Source organism: Heptranchias perlo, chromosome 7 (assembly GCF_035084215.1).
Source record: "Heptranchias perlo isolate sHepPer1 chromosome 7, sHepPer1.hap1, whole genome shotgun sequence".
Taxonomy (NCBI): domain Eukaryota; kingdom Metazoa; phylum Chordata; class Chondrichthyes; order Hexanchiformes; family Hexanchidae; genus Heptranchias; species Heptranchias perlo.
In genome coordinates, this window is record NC_090331.1 from 88,704,694 (window position 1) to 88,723,396 (window position 18,703).

Here is an 18,703-nt window from a genome sequence, read left to right on the forward strand (position 1 = left end):
GGAAGAAACTCTTTTGATCTGAGGTGTGTAAAGCCGCCTGGTTTAGGTATAGTTATGATGGACATTGACCACTTTTTCAGTTCATATTTCCCTACAGTTTAGGTCCATGTCACAGTAGTAGGGTGAAGCTCCATGGAGCTAGAAGTACCCATTTTACAGATTTCTACGGTGCAATTATAAGGACTCTGAAAACAGACTTTTAAGAATTTTGAAACTCTGTTATTTTGGTCACAGAAAATGGTTTACAGTGTCAGCGAAAGTTGACTGCTGTATTACTATTATCTATTGATTTTTGTTTTCCGATTAATTTGATGTCATACGCTAAGTAAAAATTTGTAGTTTAACCTGAAATATATGTTTGTATGGTAGTTTTCTGCCTGTTATGGGGGATCGGGTATAACCAAGAGAAAAAGAGTCGATTGTTAGCTTGAGGCACCCATTCAGTAAAAGAAAGAAAGACTTGCATTTAAATAGCGCCTCTCATGACCTCGGTGTCCCAAAGCACTTTACAGCCAGTGAAGTACTTTTGTAGTGTAGTCAATGTTGTAATGAAGAAAACTTGGCAACCAAACAGTAATGTGGTAATGACCAGACAATCTCTTTTTTTTGTGATGTTGGTTGAGGGATAAATATTGGCCAGGACACCGGGGGCTCCCCTGCTTTTCTTTGAAATAGTGCCATGGGATCTTTTATGCCCACCTGAGAGGGCAGATGTCTCATCCAAAAGACGCACCTCCAACAATGCGGCTCTCCTCAGTACTGCACTGGAGCGTCATCCTTGATTTTTGTGCTCCAGTCTCTGGAGTCGGACTTGAACTCACGACCGTCCGAATCAGAGGCAAGAGTGCTACCCGTTGAGCCATGGCTAGCACTACTGCATTCGCTACATGTATAAGGTACCGTTTTGAATTGTTGTAGAGAAGGGCCTGCCCGTGGTAGCTACCTTTTGTGGTGAGCATGCGTAATGAGCGTTGGGAACAAGTCCAAATCATAGCACCCACAGCCTTGTGCTCCAAAGCATTGCGCATTACAGCTCCAACTCATTTCCACCACTGTGTTTCGAGAGGTGCATTTCAGAAAACATGAAGGAAGCATTCGTACTCCCAAGGGTTAATTAAGCGTACTAATAGCAGCACCTCAAATCTGGTAACTCCAAGGAATAGTGGCTTTAGCGTTTAATGGAGAACTGATGAGATTATCTTCTTGCTGACTGAAGAAGTTGATGTCTGAAGCTTTCAGAAGATGTGCCATGAAGGATTTCACGCTTAAACATATGTTTAAAAAGTGTCAACGTTCTTCATTTTCATGTGGTGTAACACAATAATAATCTTGTATGGAAACACTGCGGTCGCTAGAAAAGTGATATTTCTTCTGGGTGTTCTTGTTTTTTTGAGAGACCTTGATTGTCTCACTTACGTGGGCACTGTTAGAGTAAAGGCTGTTGATAAGATTGCAGTGAATGTGGATTTAAAATAAACATGTTTTTGTGTCACTGCAGAGCAGCGCCACATTGATAAGTGTCTGTTTATCTCTAGCTGCAGAATTTCTGACCTAACGTTTCCACCACTTCATAGAGCAGCCACAGAGGCAAAGGCATTTAGAAGTGGTTTACGCATTCCTCTGCTCGAGTCTGGTCAGGGATTTCTTATGAAATATTTTCATTTCTTTGCTGTTGAGCTGATCCCCACTCCATTGTAAGTTGAGTCGCATTGAATAAACGGTACCAGGGTGGGACCAGTGCAAGTGAAATGAATACTGTATAATAAAAGAGGCCCTCGGTTTTTCACATAAAATGCTTTTATTTCCATAGCGATCAGGATTCGACCTTTTTCTCTGTTCTTAGCCACACACGTTTGCCTGGGAATAACAGCTGCGTGCTACAGACCAGTGTCACGACCACCAGCCCCCACTCTGAAGCAGCCATACTTGTTTCCTGAGTCTGCAACCAATTTCCTTTCCGAGACCCCCTCATTTCTCTCCTTTCCAAAGGTCTTCCCCAAGGTTGCTGCCTCCTTCCATAATTCATTATTACCATTTTGATCCTTCGCTCCTCATGTTTTTTTGTCCCTTTCTTCCTCCCCCCCCTACCCCCCCATAAAAAAAATTCTTATTCTTGTAAAATTGATAAAATCATCTGTAAGTGTAGAGGAATGGGTGGCGAATTTTGGAAACCTGTGGGCACTCGACAGTTGATGAGTTGATGCATTTGTGTGTTAGATCTGTCCACACCCAACGGCAGCGATTCTGGATGTGTTTGCATATTGGATCTGTATACATCCAACAGCCCTGACACAGGTGTATTTGTGTGCTGGACCTGTATATACCCAGTATCGAGGCTGTTGCTTGTATTTTGTTCAAGACCTGTACGTGTTGCAGCCTTGAGACTGAATGTGTTTAAAAGCTAGACTTGTACATAAACACATCTGGTATTAGGGTTTTGGATATGTTCAAGACCTGTACACATGAATAGCCAGGATACTTGATATATTTCCATATTTTACAACACTGATTACACTTCAAAAGTAATTAATTGGCTGTGAATTGCTTTGGGACGTCTTGAGGTCATGAAAGGCACAGTATGAATGCAAGTTCTCATTCTTTTGTTCTTTGTTTGCGTGCCCAATGTCCAGACCCTGGGCATGCTTGTGTTTCTATCCGATCATTTGTAAAGACTAAGCTGCCAATGAGAGTTTACTACCCTGTCCTTACTTATGTACCAAATGTTGCTTTGATGCATTTCTCAAGACAAGAAAATGGTAAGTAATGTAGTTTTAAAATCACTTGTTTTAACTTTTTAATCGTAAATGTGTTTGCTTCCTCCATCTTAAAACAATGTTTTGAACATTGTAATTGAAAACACCCCGATGACTTACTGATGTGGCACTGAACCATGTATGCCAGTGTTGTCCAAGTTTGATACCTGATCTGTCTTCAATTAGCTGATCTCGGGCAAGTGAAACGGGAGGGGGGAGGGGATAATCAGCCAGGCGCACAGTGATTTCCCCCCCCCATCCCTGGAAAGTGTACATCTGGTGAGAACCAGCTTTGGCTTGCTGGGAAGGTTGAACAACCTGCTGACCTTTGACTGACTGTCCACATGAAGATGCCCACTCAAGCGAGGTACCGTAAGGCTCTTGAAACAGTATCTTGGTTTGAGTTATTATTTTATGGGGTGGGGGAGGGTGGCGTTTTGAGCCAAATGATATTCTGCTTGGTTGCAGATTTGGTCCTGTTTTGGGATCAGTAGTCATTGTGTCAACTTCAGCAAAAGCCTGGGGGCAGAGTTTCAATGTCCATGTTTGAGAGTAATAATTCTTATTCTCAATCAGTGGAGACCTATTACTTATTAAACAGAAATCGGCAGGTTTTATAATAAAAATGCACGAGCATCCATTTTGAATGAGCTGGAGCCTTCAGATTAAAAACGGGAAGGAGTAATAAGACTTGCAATTTAAATTTGGAGCCTGCGGCTTGTTTTAAATGAAGGTTTGTTGGTTATTTTATTATAAAATTAGCTCAGTTATTCTTTTTGTAATAACGTGATTATTCTCACTGTTTGAAAAGGAATTCTGGGCAGTCTTCTGCAGATGGGTGCTGAGAAGATATTTGAAGTTCAGTTTATAGTGGTGTAGGTTGAGAGCAAATACATTTGGGGCAGGTAAGCTTTATTTTGTATTAATGAAGGCTGCTCTTAGTGAATTGTTTCTATCTGACATAGTATCATAGAATGGTTACAACAAAGAAGGAGGCCATTCGGCCCCTTGAGCCCATGCTGGCTCTTTGTAAGAGCAATCCAGTTAGTCCCACTCCCCCGCTGTTTCCCCATAGCCCTGTAGATTTTTTTCCCTTCAAATATTTATCCAGTTCCTTTTTGAAAGCCATGGTTGAATCTGCTTCCACCACCCTGTCAGGCAGCACATTCTAGATCATAACTACTCACTGCGTAAAAAAGTTTTTTCTCATGTTGGCTTTGGTTCTTTTGCCAATCACCTTAAATCTGTGTCCTCTGGTTCTCGACCCTTCCGCCAATGGGAACAGTTTCTCTTTATTTACTTTATCTGAACCCTTCGTGAATTTGAACACTTCCATCAAATCTCCTCTCAACCTTCTCTGCTGTAAGGAGAACAACACCAGCTGCTCCAGTCTATTCACGTAACTGAAGTCCCTCATCCCTGGAACCATTCTAGTAAACCTTTTCTGCACCCTCTCTAAGGCCTTCACATCCTTCCTAAAGTGCAGTGCCCAGAATTGGACACAATACTCCAGTTGTGGTTGAACCGGTGTTTTACAAAGTTTCAACATAACATCCTTGCTTTTGTACTCTACGCCTCTATTTATAAAGCCCAGGATCCCGTATGCTCTTTTAACTGCTTTCTCAACCTGCCCTGCCACCTTCTGTCAGATAGGACCAAAGTTTCAAAAGGTGAATGAGACCCAGTAGTTTTTGTATGTAATTTTGGTTTGCCTCTTAAAAAGTTTGGGAGCATTTGATGAATGTGACTCAATGGTAGCACTCTCGCCTGAGTCAGAAGGTTGTCAGTTCAAGTCTCACTCCAGAGACTTGAACACATGATCTCAGCAGTACTGAGGGAGTGCTGCACTGTTGAGGGTGCCATCTTTTGAATGAGACGTTAAACAGAAGCCCCGTCTGCCCTCACAAAACCTCTCTGCCGCTCTGTCCTTCTTTAAGACTCTGCTTAAAACCTACCTCTTTGATCAAGTATTTGGTCACATGTCCTAATATCGCCTCCTTTAATTCGGTGTAAATGTTTGACTGATTATGTTCCTGTGAAGTGCCTTGGGACGTTTTCTGACATGAAAAGCACTTTATAAATGCAGGTTATTGTTGTTCATGGGCCTACGATGGCTGGATTCTGGTTAAGCGTTCGCAGGAGCTCGGTGTGATACTTCCAGACTCTGGTTTTCAGTGAAACCTCTTTGCGAGCCAAATATGTCCACAAACACTCTGAAACCGTAGCAATGCCCCTTTAATCTGCCACTAAATTTTTTAAATGTTGGAAAAGAAATCAAACTTCTCATCATGTGATGCAAACACTGACCTGCAATATTGTACTGGATGTAAATGCAGAACAATACAGGGTAGAATCATGGAACTTTGCAGCACAGAAAGAGGCCATTGTGCCTGAAAGAGCCAATCATTTAGTCCTATTCCCCCACCCTTAACTTGTACTATTTAATTTTTTTTCCTTTTTAAAATATTTATCCACTTCCATTTTGAAAGTTATTGTGGACTCTACTTCCACTACTGTTTCTATTAGTGTATTTCATGTCCCAACAACTCTTCGGATAGAAAATTTCTCTGAACCTCTCCCTTCGTTCTTTTTGATCCCATTTCCTAATTTCTTTCTTTGTTTTTCAGGCCCCATATCCTCTCTGTGACAAAGACTGCATATTTCCACCTCTGCAGCATTTCCTGTCTCAGCTCCTTCTTTAGGTGTCAGCAGTGGCTTAGTTGCTAGCACACTCACCTCTGTGTCAGGAGGTTGTGGGTTCAAGTCCTGTTCCAGAGACTTGAGCACATAATCTAGGCTGACACTCCAATGCAATACTGAGGGAATGCTGCACTGCCGGAGGTGCCATCTTTCGGATGCGATGTTAAACCGAGACCCATCTACCCTCTCAGGTGGACGTAAATCATAGAATCATAGAAGTTTACAACATGGAAACAGGCCCTTCGGCCCAACATGTCCATGTCGCCCAGTTTATACCACTAAGCTAGTCCCAATTGCCTGCACTTGGCCCATATCCCTTTATACCCATCTTACCCATGTAACTGTCCAAATGCATTTTAAAAGACAAAATTGTACCCGCCTCTACTACTGCCTCTGGCAGCTCGTTTCAGACACTCACCACCCTTTGAGTGAAAAAATTGCCCCTCTGGACCCTTTTGTATCTCTCCCCTCTCACCTTAAATCTATGCCCCCTCATTATAGACTCCCCTACCTTTGGGAAAAGATTTTGACTATCTACCTTATCTGTGCCCCTCATTATTTTATAGACTTCTATAAGATCACCCCTAAACCTCCTACTCTCCAGGGAAAAAAGTCTCAGTCTATCCAACCTCTCCCTATAAGTCAAACCATCAAGTCCCGGTAGCATCCTAGTAAATCTTTTCTGCACTCTTTCTAGTTTAATAATATCCTTTCTATAATAGGGTGACCAGAACTGTACACAGTATTCCAAGTGTGGCCTTACTAATGTCTTGTACAACTTCAACAAGACATCCCAACTCCTGTATTCAGTGTTCTGACCAATGAAACCAAGCATGCTGAATGCCTTCTTCACCACCCTATCCACCTGTGACTCCACTTTCAAGGAGCTATGAACCTGTACTCCTAGATCTCTTTGTTCTATAACTCTCCCCAACGCCCTACCATTAACGGAGTAGGTCCTGGCCCGATTCGATCTCCCAAAATGCATCACCTCACATTTATCTAAATTAAACTCCATCTGCCATTCATTGGCCCACTGGCCCAATTTATCAAGATCCCGTTGCAATCCTAGATAACCTTCTTCACTGTCCACACTGCCACCAATCTTGGTGTCATCTGCAAACTTACTAACCATGCCTCCTAAATTCTCATCCAAATCATTCATATAAATAACAAATAACAGCGGACCCAGCACCGATCCCTGAGGCACACCGCTGGTCACAGGCCTCCAGTTTGAAACACAACCCTCTACAACCACCCTCTGTCTTCTGTCGTCAATCCAATTTTGTATCCAATTGGCTAACCTTATGTAACTCCCATGAGATCTAACCTTATGTAACAACCTACCATGCGGTACCTTGTCAAAGGCTTTGCTAAAGTCCATGTAGACCACGTCTACTGCACAGCCCTCATCTATCTTCTTGGTTACCCCTTCAAAAAACTCAATCAAATTCGTGAGACATGATTTTCCTCTCACAAAACCATGCTGACTGTTCCTAATCAGTCCCTGCCTCTCCAAATGCCTGTAGATCCTGTCTCTCAGAATACCCTCTCACAACTTACCCACTACAGATGTCAGGCTCACTGGTCTGTAGTTCCCAGGCTTTTCCCTGCCGCCCTTCTTAAACAAAGGCACAACATTTGCTACCCTCCAATCTTCAGGCACCTCACCTGTAGCGGTGGATGATTCAAATATCTCTGCTAGGGGACCCGCAATTTCCTCCCTAACCTCCCATAACGTCCTGGGATACATTTCATCAGGTCCCGGAGATTTATCTACCTTGATGCGCGTTAAGACTTCCAGCACCTCCCTCTCTGTAATATGTACACTCCTCAAGACATCACTATTTATTTCCCCAAGTTCCCTAACATCCATGCCTTTCTCAACCGTAAATACCGATGTGAAATATTCATTCAGGATCTCACCCATCTCTTGTGGTTCCGCACATAGATGACCTTGTTGATACTTAAGAGGCCCTACTCTCTCCCTAGTTACTCTTTTGCCCTTTATGTACTTGTAGAAGCTCTTTGGATTCTCCTTTGCCTTGTGGTTGGGATCAGATCAGCCATGATCTTATTGAATGGCGGAGCAGGCTTGAGGGGCCGATTGGCCTACTCCTGCTCCTATTTCTTATGTTCTTATGTTCTATCTGCCAAAGCAATCTCATGTCCCCTTTTTGCCCTCCTGATTTCTCTCTTAACTCTACTCCGGCAATCTCTATACTCTTCAAGGGATCCACTTGATCCCAGCTGCCTATGCATGTCATATGCCTCCTTCTTCTTTTTGATTAGGGCCTCAATCTCCCGAGTCATCCAAGGTTCCCTACTTCTACCAGCCTTGCCCTTCACTTTATAAGGAATGTGCTTACTCTGAACCCTGGTTAGCACACTTTTGAAAGCCTCCCACTTACCAGACGTCTCTTTGCCTGCCAACAGACTCTCCCTATCAACTTCTGAAAGTTCCTGACGAATACAATCAAAATTGGCCTTTCCCCAATTTAGAATTTTAACTTTTGGGCCAGACCTATCATTCTCCATAGCTATCTTAAAACTAATGGAATTATGATCACTGGTCCCAAAGTGATCCCTCACTAACACTTCTGTCACCTGCCCTTCCTTATTTCCCAAGAGGAGGTCAAGTTTTGCCCCCTCTCTAGTCAGGCCATCCACATACTGAATGAGAAATTCCTCCTGAATACACTCAACAAATTTCTCTTCATCCAAGCCCCTAATGCTATGGCTGTCCCAGTCAATGTTGGGAAAGTTAAAGTCCCCTACTATTACCACCCTATTTTTCTTGCAGCTGTCTGTCATCTCCTTACATATTTGCTCCTCAATTTCCCGTTGACTATTTGGGGGCCTGTAGTACAATCCTATGAAATGATCCCACAGCGCTATTTCCAAGGGCAGGGGAGTTCTCCCCGATGTCGAGGCCAATATTTATCACTCAACCAACATCACTAAAACAGATTATCTGGCCGTTATCACATTGCTGTTTCCGGGATTTTGCTGTGCGCAAATTGGCAGTCACGTTTCCTACAGTGACTACACTGCACTTTCGGTCGTCCTGAGGTCGTTAAAGGCACTATACAAATGCAAGTCTTTCTTCTTTCATCCCGCCACCACCTCTCCCCCAGTTGTTGAAACTCATACATGCTTTCATCGCCTCTAGACTATAGTCCCACTCGCTCACCACCACCGCGCCCACCCCCACCGTCCCCATTGGCCTGCACCAGCTCCCCATCCCCCAGCACTTCAAATGTAAAATCCTTGTCTTCAAATCCCTCCGCTGCCTTGCCCCACCCTATCTATGCACTGTCTTCCTGCCTTATATCCCCTCACTGGGGTACTTAATGCCTCCAACTCCAGCTGCTTCTGCACCTTCCTGTTCCCTTTGTCCCACCGTTGGTGGCAGTGCCTTCAACTTTCTAGGCTCTACTCTTTGTAATTCCCTCTACACCTCTTTTTACCCCCCCCCCCCTACTTTTTAAAAAAAAAACCTCCTGAAATGTCATCTCTCCAGCTGAGCTTTTCGTCGCCCCTCCTAAGCTCCCCCATGCTGAATCTGTGTCTGTTTTCCACATGCTTATCTGTGAAATACCATGAAACATTCTTTATATTAAGATGCTATATAAATATTTTGTTAAGAATTCATTCTTGGGAAATGGGCGTCGCTCGCAAGGTCAGCATATATTGCCCATCCCTAGTGATGGGATTCCTACAAGGTAGTGGTGGGCCTTCTTGAACCACTGCAGTCCGTGTGGTGTCGGTGCTCCCACAATGCTGTTGGGAATGGAGTTCCAGGATATTGACCCAGCGACAATAAGGAAATGGTGATATGTGCCCAAATCGGGATGGCATGTGACTTGAGGGGAATTTGGAGGTGATAATGTTCCCGTGCACCTGCTGCCCTTGTCCTTCTAGATGGTAGAGATTGGGGTTTATGGGGTGTTGTCAAAGAAACCCTGGCGAGTTGCTGCAGTGCATTCTGTCGATAGTACACACTGCAGCCACTATGCGCTGGTGATGGAGGGAGTGGATGTTTAAGGTGGTGGATGGGCTGTATGCTGTTGCTGTGGAGGCAGTGGTGATAAATTTATGGCCTCTGTTTAACAGCTCACCGACCAGTGAAAGGAGTTTTCCCCCAGATTGGTAGTTTTGGGTGACCAAGATTTATTGACCCTCCCTGCTCCAAAATATTATTTATTTAAAGCCCATCCCTGCTGCTGTGGAGTTTCACACTTGAGCTCAGATCACAACTTGGTTTGTGCAGAATCAGATATGAATCCTACTCCCAGTGTCGAGTGGAACTCACTACCATGTGGAGTGATTGAGGTGAATAGTGCAGATGCATTTAAGGGGAAGCTAGATAAGTACATGAGGAGAAGGAAAAAGAAGTATATGTTGATAGGGTGAGATGAAGTAAGCTGGAAGGCGGGTCGTGTGGAGCATAAACGTTGGCATAGGCCGTTGGGCTGAATGGCCAGTTTAGCTGCTATAAAATTCTATGTAATACTCCTATGGATTTCATTTTTTAAAAAACCCTTCAATGTGCTTTGGCTAAATTTACTAGTCTGGGCACCGTTGAGCTCTGGGGATATGTTTACTTACAAGTTTGCTTGCCAATAGAGCCTCGTCCTGTCCTGTTACTTTTATTGAGAATATACTTTTTTTTTGAATGGGTGCACATAGTAAACAATGTTGGAGTACACTGATCGGAGAGATCTGTAGAGGACAATCTGTTTCAAGAGAGGACGCTGGGATCTAATAGGAGGCTTTCCAAAATATGAAAGGTTCTCAAAACGTAAACAGTGAAAGACTGCTTGCACTGGTTGGTCAATTGGTAACAAGATGACATAGAATCAGAATTATCACAAGGAGGATGAAGGAAATGTTAGAGGCAAGTGTTTCCACTGAGAGTTATTAGAATATGAAAAGCATCAAACGTCACATAGAATGTACAGCGCAGAAACACGTCATTCGGCCCAACAACTGCAAATCGGTATTTATGCTCTATATGAGCCTCCACCCTCCCGATTTCATCTAACCCTATCAACATGTCCTTCTTTCCTTTCTCCCTCATGTGTTTATCCAGCTTCCCCTTAAATGCATCTATGCTATTCGCCTCAACTACTCTTTGTGGTAGTGAGTTCCACATTCTAACCACTCCCTATTGGATTTATGAGTGACTATCTTATATTTATGGCCCCTAGTTCTGGTCTCCCCTACAAGTGGAAACATCTTCTCTACCCTATCAAACCTTTCATAATTGTAAAGACCTTTTTTCTGGAGAAAAAAGCCCCGGCCTGCTCAATCTTATAACCTCTCAGCTCTGGTATCACCCTAGAAAATCTTATTTGCACCTTCTCTAGTGCCTCTATATCCTTTTTATAGCATGGAGACCAGAACTGTTCACAATACTCCAAGTGTCGCCTAAACAAGGTTCTGTACAGGTTTAATATAACTTCTCTGCTTTCAGCTCTGTGGTTTCAACAAATCCTCAGAAAGCAAGCTGACAAATATTTTGTCAGAACTCTTAGAAGATGACGATGATGAAGATGGTTTTGCAAGGGAAATTCGTCAAGTGGTGGAGCCTGGAGCTATAAAACGCAAAGTAGATTCTAATGGTATTTCAAATGATGCTCTTTTACCCAAAAAGAAGTTTTAGAATTGGACCACTGAAAGATCTGTCACCTCACCTCTTAAACCGATCAGCGATACAATGAATGGTCAAGTTGCCACTATTCAATTGAGTCCTATTCAATTCAAAAATTGAACACCAAGATGCTCCACGCCAGCCTAGAAATAATGGAGAAATAATTGACCTTCATGAGTAAGTTGCACAATATTTTAACCTTTCCGATGCTGCATTGTGAACTCTTTGAGTAGACTGAAAAAAAAATGTTTATTGGCTACGTTGATGTGGCAGCTAACAAAACTATCATGCAGTTTTTTTTTTAATCTACATTAAATTTTGTGGCATGAGGTGGATAGATAACTAGGCAGGACGGCCGTGGAGAAGTAGGACACAGTGTCGCAACCATTGTTCCAACAGTGAGTTTTTTTGATCCCTGTAATTGGTGAATGGAATCACTCGGTGGCTAGGAAGAGAAAATAAAGGATCAGACCTCCTAGGCAACTCTTGTGCATCTTTTTAGAAGAGTTATAGATGGAACAAAGGGAATGTGGGAGTCTGTGTCTTGCCTGTCCCACCAGCCACGGTATGTTGTGCAGATTCTGTGGAAGAAAAGCCAACTGCACTTTTTTGATAAGTCTCCTGTACTGTAGTTAGGTCGTAACATCTTTCATACCATGTTGCACTTGTTTTGCAGCTCTAGTGACCCGTTTTTACTTTTTGGAGAGAAGGCAGGGGTTTATAAGTACTTTATAAAACTAACTGAGCCACACCTCGGGAGATCTACTAATTTACTATAGTCAACACGTCCTCAAGACGTGCAGAGGGGCCCAGTTTTCCAAGAATAAATTGCCCATCTACTGACTCGAGTTATGGGGAAAGGGTGGGAAAGTGGAGTTGAGGTAAAAATCAGATCAGCCATGATCTCATTATATGGCGGAGCAGGCTCGAGGGGCCGAATGGCCTACTCCTGCTCCTATCTCTTATGGTCTAATTCTATCCCTCTAGAAATGAACCCCAGTGCTAGGTTTGCTTTTTTATGGTCTTATTAACCTGCCTTGCTACTGTTAGTGATTTGTATAACTGTACCCCCAGATCCCTCTGCTCTCTAATGCTTTCAGACTCTTATTAACCAAGCATAGACAATAAAGGAGAGGATGACAAAAGGGAATACGAAGAGGTTAGGAAAGAAGTCAAAAAAACAATTAGGAAAGCAAAATGGAACTATGAAATTAAATTATCAAGGAATATAAAAAGAAAAGGTAAAGTATTCTACAGACACAAATAACAAAATATAACAATCAGGACAGGATTCGGCCACTAAGGGATGCACAAAATAAACTCACAGGTAATGACAGTGAAATGGCAGAAATATTGGAACATTGCCTCAGTATTTACCAGGGAGACAAACATGGTGGGCATGACATTAGAAGAAGAGATCAAAAAAGATATGAAGACATTTAAAATAGAAAGGGGGGAGATAATTGATAAACTAATCAAGCTTAGAGAAGATAAAACCCCTGGTCCAGATGGATTGCATCTGCGCATGTTAAAAGAAGTTAGGGAAGAGATAGTAGAGGCACTAATACATAGATATAAAAATTCATTAGAAAAGGGAATATTGCCAGAGGACTGGAGTACAGCTAATGTGATTCCTATATTTGAAAAGGGAGATAGAACAAGTCCAGGGAACTATAGACCCTTTAGCTTAACGTCGGTGGTAGGAAAGGTAATGGAATCTTTACTCAAAGTTGTAATAGAAAAACATCTAGAAACCGAAAATATAATGCAGAGTAGTCAGCATGGATTTCAGAAGGGAAAGTCATGCCTGACCAACCTTATTGAATTCTCTGAAGAAGTAACGGAGAAAGTAGACAAAACTAATGGAGTAAATGTAATCTATTTGGATTTTCAAAAGGCCTTTGATAAGGTACCGCATCGTAGACTCATGACTAAGGTCAGAGCATGTGGAGTCAGGGGACAAGTAGCAGAATGGATAGCAAGCTGGCTACAAAACAGAAAACAGAGAGTAGGGGTGAAAGGTACCTCCTCAGACTGGTAAACGGTGGGAAGTGTGTTCCACAGGGATCGATGCTGGGACTACTGTTGTTCACAATTTACATTAGCGATTTGGACTCGGGAATCGGAATTACAATTTCAAAATTTGCAGACGGTGTGGTTAACGGTGGGTGTAGTTAATACAAAGGAAGAATGAGTCAAAATGCAAGAAGATGTTAATAAACCTGGAGAATGGCTGTGTAATTGGCAAATGAATTTCAATATAGATAAATGTGAGGTGGTGCATTTTAGTAGGAAGAATAAGGAGACCACATACGGCTTGGATAATAAGAGTCTAAAGGTGGTAGAGGAGCAAAGGGATCTGGGGTAAATATACACAAATCGCTGAAAATAGCGACACAGGTTAATAAGGCCATAATAAAGGCAAACCAAGCACTGGGATTCATTTCTAGAGGGATAGAAGTGAAAAGCAGAGAAGTCATGTTAAACTTGTATAGAATCTTGGTCAGACGACATTTGGAATACTTTGCACAGTTCTGGTCTTCATGTTATAGAAGGTGCAAATTGATTCACAAGGATGACACCAGAACTGAGAGGATATAATTATCAGGAAATGCTGAACAGGCTGGGGCAGTTTTCTGCAGAAAAGATAAGACTGAGGGGTGACCTGATAGATGTCTTTAAGATAATGATTAAGGTGATTGGCAAAAGAACCAAAGGCGACATCAGGAAAATCTTTTTTATACAGCGAGTAGTTATGATCTAGAATGTGCTGCTTGAAAGGGTGGTGGAAGCAGATTCAATTGCGGCTTTCAAAAAGGAATTGGATAAATACTTGAAGGAAAAAAATTTGCAGGGCTACGGGGAAAGAGCTGGGGAGTGGGAGTGGGCTCGTAAAAGAGCCAGGATGGGCACCTTCTGTGATGTAACCATTCTATTCTAAGCAGTACGTGGCTTCCTTATTCTTCCCACCAAAATGTACCACCTCACACTGACCTCAGTATTGAAATTAATTTGTCAATTACACGCCCATTCTGCAAGTTTATCCTGGTTGCACCTATGATGTGAGTATCGCAATCTCCTTGGACTTTCAATTGGCAGAGAGATAAAGAACAACCTATGACAAAACGTTTCTTTCAGCAAATTAAAATCACTCAGATCCAAAATGGACAGCAATAGCTGGATGAGGAAGAAGGGAAGTAGAAATGTTGAAAATAAGTGTTTTGTTTTTAAAAAGGTTCTGGGGGAGGGCTAGGTTTAATGAGGTAGAAAAATAAAATTCTGAAAAAACAGGACAGTGCAAAATGGTGTAGAGGGATGATAGTTAACTAACTTGTTTAAAAATGCTACAGAGAAATTTCTGTTTCTGTTCCAGGCACAATCACCATTGGGGATGGAAATGAGTGGGACATGTTTTTTTTTCTGATGCTCCTTTCCCCATCAACGCACTTCTTTTTTGCCTAGGTTATATTCTCCCTCCGCTTCAAATTCCAAAATTGTCCTTGATGTTACCAACCTCCCACCCCTCCCTTGTAAGTGGTTGGGCCTTTGACTTATGTTAGCGTTGCTGTATAATTCGTATGTAACCTGAAGAGTACTCTCTCGGCTACATACATTAGAGCAGGAATCCTACCACATGGTATGAATAATGAGTTCAATCAAGAGGACTCTAAACACCCCTTGCAATCAACTGGTGTGTAAGGGAATCCTTGATGGTTCCTTTATAATTAGAGGAATCAAATCCAGTGGAATCCTGTTTCGTTCAATATGTTGGGATGAATTAAAGAGGAGCTTAGAACCAATCTTAATGATAAAATGACATGTTCATTAATTCAGGAACCAATTAAGATTTAACAACCAATGTTGTATATCTGGGATTAAGTTCAGATGGAAGGAACCGGACTCTGTAAAGTTGTATCAAGGTTTGGGCAGATGCTTTGTTGTTAATTTATTTTAAACATAGAAAACATAAACAAAGGAAGATGGTGGTGGTTGTTGGAGGCCAATCATCTCAGCCCCAGGACACTGCTGCAGGAGTTCCTCAGGGCAGTGTCCTAGGCCCAACCATCTTCAGCTACTTCATCAATGACCTTCCCTCCATCATAAGGTCAGAAATGGGGATGTTCGCTGATGACTGTACAGTGTTAAGTTCCATTCGCAACCCCTGAAATAATGAAGCAGTCCGAGCCCGCATGCAGCAAGACCTGGACAACATCCAGGCTTGGGCTCATAAGTGGTAAGTAACATTCGCGCCAGATAAGTGCCAGGCAATGACCATCTCCAACAAGAGAGAGTCTAACCACCTCCCCTTGACATTCAACGGCATTACCATCGCCGAATCCCCCACCATCAACATCCTGGGGGTCACCATTGACCAGAAACTTAACTGGACCAGCCATATAAATACTGTGGCTACAAGAGCAGGTCAGAGGCTGGGTATTCTGTGGCGAGTGACTCACCTCCTGACTCCCCAAAGCCTTTCCACCATCTACAAGGCACAAGTCAGGAGTGTGATGGAATACTCTCCACTTGCTTGGATGAGTGCAGCTCCAACAACACTCAAGAAGCTTGACACCATCCAAGATAAAGCAGCCCGCTTGATTGGCACCCCATCCACCACCCTAAACATTCACTCCCTTCACCACCGGCGCACTGTGGCTGCAGTGTGTACCATCCACAGGATGCACTGCAGCAACTCGCCAAGGCTTCTTCGACAGCACCTCCCAAACCCGCGACCTCTACCACCTAGAAGGACAAGAGCAGCAGGCACATGGGAACAACACCACCTGCACGTTCCCCTCCAAGTCACACACCATCCCGACTTGGAAATATATCGCCATTCCTTCATAGTCGCTGGGTCAAAATCCTGGAACTCCCTTCCTAACAGCACTGTGGGAGAACCATCACCACACTGACTGCAGCGGTTCAAGAAGGGGGCTCACCACCACCTTCTCGAGGGCAATTAGGGATGGGCAATAAATGCCGGCCTCGCCTGCGACGCCCACATCCTGTAAACGAATAAAAAAAAATAGGAGCAGGAGTAGGCCATTCGAGTCTGCTCCGCCATTCAATATCATCATGGCTGAACCTCTATCTCAAGACAGCACCTCAGACAGTGCAGCACTCCCTCGGTACTGCACTGGGAGTGTCGGCCTGGATTTTGTACTCAAGTCTCTGGAGTGGGACTTGAACCCACAACCTTCTGACTCAGAGGCGAGAGTGCTACTCACTGAGCCACGGGCTGACTTGAAGGGCAGAATTACAGTGAACACCAAAATGTTTGGGAAATGTACCAAACCTAGGTCAAAAATATCTTGAGGTGGGAACCATTAATCTTGAAGCCTTGAACACTTGCAGCTTCCTTTTGCATTTTTGTGTACTTCATTTTTTCCTTGCAATGCGAGTGATAGAATGTTGGGTATATCTGCAGCTTAAATTGTACCCAGCATGTGTCCCATTGCACTTTCGATGTAACTGCATGTTTTTGTTATTTAATAGTAGCAACAACTTACATTTATATAATGCCTATTATGTAGTAAAACGTCCCAATGCGTTTCACAGGATCTTAATCAGACATAAATTGACACTCAGGATAAAGGAGGAGACATTAGGCTAGGTGATCAAATGCTTGGTCGGAGGTAGGATTTAACAGAGGTTTAAAGGAGGAGAACGAGGTGGAGAGGAATTCCAGGATTTAGGGCCTAGACGGCTGAGGGCACAGCTGCCAATGTTGGGATGAAGGAAGTGGGGGATGCACAAGAGGCCAGAACTGGAGGAATGCAGAGTTCTCTGTGGGTTGTAGGGCTGGAGGAGGTTACCAAGATTGGGAGGGGTGAGGTCACGGAGGGACTTGAATAGTCCTAACTTCAGGTCTGTTTTTGATTTCTTAGCTTTTTTTGGAACTGTCAGCTTTTGCTAGTTTGCAGGTTGGCATGTAGAACTTGTCATTATATGTGGAATCGTAGAAATTCTAGCAGAGAAAGTGGCCATTTGGCCATTGTGCCTGTGCCAGTACTAGCTTTTCAACTGGAGCTGTCTACTCTTTTTCCATTTCCCTGCCCTTTCTCTACATTCTTTTAGATCCTTCCTTTTCAAACGCCCATGCAATTCACCTTTAAATGATAATACAATTCTGGCTCGATAGACACTTGTGGTAAAGCCTTCCATATTCTAATAAGTGTGTGTGGAAACACTTTCCTCTTAACTTTTCCTTCGTCCTTCTTGTGATAATAGACCAGTACCTGAGGGAGAAAGGAATAGAAGGACATGCTGATAGGGTTAGATGAAGTATGGTAGGAGGAGGCTCGTGTGGAGCATAAACACCATTTGGAACTGTCAGCTTTTGCTAGTTTGCAGGTTGGCAAGTAGAACTTGTCATTATATGTGGAATCGTAGAAATTCTAGCAGAGAAAGTGGCCATTTGGCCATTGTGCCTGTGCCAGTACTAGCTTTTCAACTGGAGCTGTCTACTCTTTTTCCATTTCCCTGCCCTTTCTCCACATTAACATAAGAAATAGGAGCAGGAGTAGGCCAATTGGCCCTTCGAGCCTGCTCCGCCATTTAATAAGATCATGGCTGATCTGGATTCTTTTAGATCAACAGCCTGATTCTGTGCTGTAAATTCTATGTAATTTTAAGTTGATGTTTTCTTGTTACCAATCCGCCAACCAGTGCAAGCAGCCTTTCGCTGTTTGTTTTGAAAACCTTTTTGTAATTTTGAAAACCACCCATTAGATCCTGGTGTCCTCCCATGAAACAGACTGTCCTCTATAGACCTCTCCAATCTGTATGCCCCAACATTATTTACCATATACACCCATTCAAAAAAATAAATAAAAGTATATTCTAACTGGAAGGTGAAGGGAGGCTGGTCTGCCTGCAGTCATTATAGAAGTGCCTACAGACTTGTCACACAATATCGGAAGTCACTGAGCATAAGCCAGTGCTGTGAAGTCAACATGTGATTTAAGTTCCACAGCAAAACCAGGGAGAGGCCAGAAAACAATCGTGATGATACCTGGAGCACAATCAGACTTCTTGAGTGTTTTCTCTGTTACCTTTTCACTCGTTAGATTTCTTTCTAGCTGCCACATGCATTAGAAAACACACCGTGAAATCCAATTTTCCAATTCAGTCGCGACCGTTTGCCTGTATCTTTCAAATCGTCTGCATTTTTCTTTTCTGTATTGAGAGCGAAACAAAAGAGGAATGAGTCACATTTGATATCTTTATCCTGAGAGAGCATGCAGTCACGCCAATGTCGCGGCAGTGAATGCTGTCATGGTTAAATTTAAACTGCTTTTAGATGCGCTTATCTGAGGAGCAGCGGAGATAATGGGGGCAAACAGAGATAGATTGGAATGAGCTGCCTCCAGGCTGAAAGGGCAACATCTGTACAGAGCCTGCTCTCGGACTTCAGTGCACTCTCAGGAAGTGACATATTAACAATGAACTGTTCTGCAGAATGGGGCGGGGGGGGGGGGTTGGGGGGAAGGCATTTCAGATAAACTACAAGCTTTTATTACATTTTTTTAAAAAAAAATGCGCAACTTGTGTTTTTGATCAACAAGGCATTGTATCTGGGTCAGTTCCCCCA

At 43.0% G+C, this 18,703-nt stretch overlaps 1 protein-coding gene across 3 annotated transcripts in view; it reads left to right on the top strand.

Annotated features, from left to right (window-relative positions):
- The window catches only part of LOC137323945 (partitioning defective 3 homolog B-like), a 750,054-nt gene that overhangs the window by 257,645 nt on the left and 473,706 nt on the right, over positions 1-18,703 (top strand). The window contains exons 1-2 of one of the 3 annotated variants that reach the window (XM_067988092.1): positions 3,406-3,486; positions 10,933-11,286. The exons of 1 other annotated variant lie outside the window; for it this stretch is intronic. Coding sequence is in view for 1 of the 2 variants with exons in the window: in XM_067988089.1 (XP_067844190.1) it covers positions 3,481-3,486 (6 nt within the window). In the remaining variant the exon portion in view is untranslated. Of the gene's footprint in view, positions 1-3,400; positions 3,487-10,932; positions 11,287-18,703 lie in introns of those variants that run through there. One more of the 3 variants, XM_067988089.1, reaches the window with a different exon arrangement.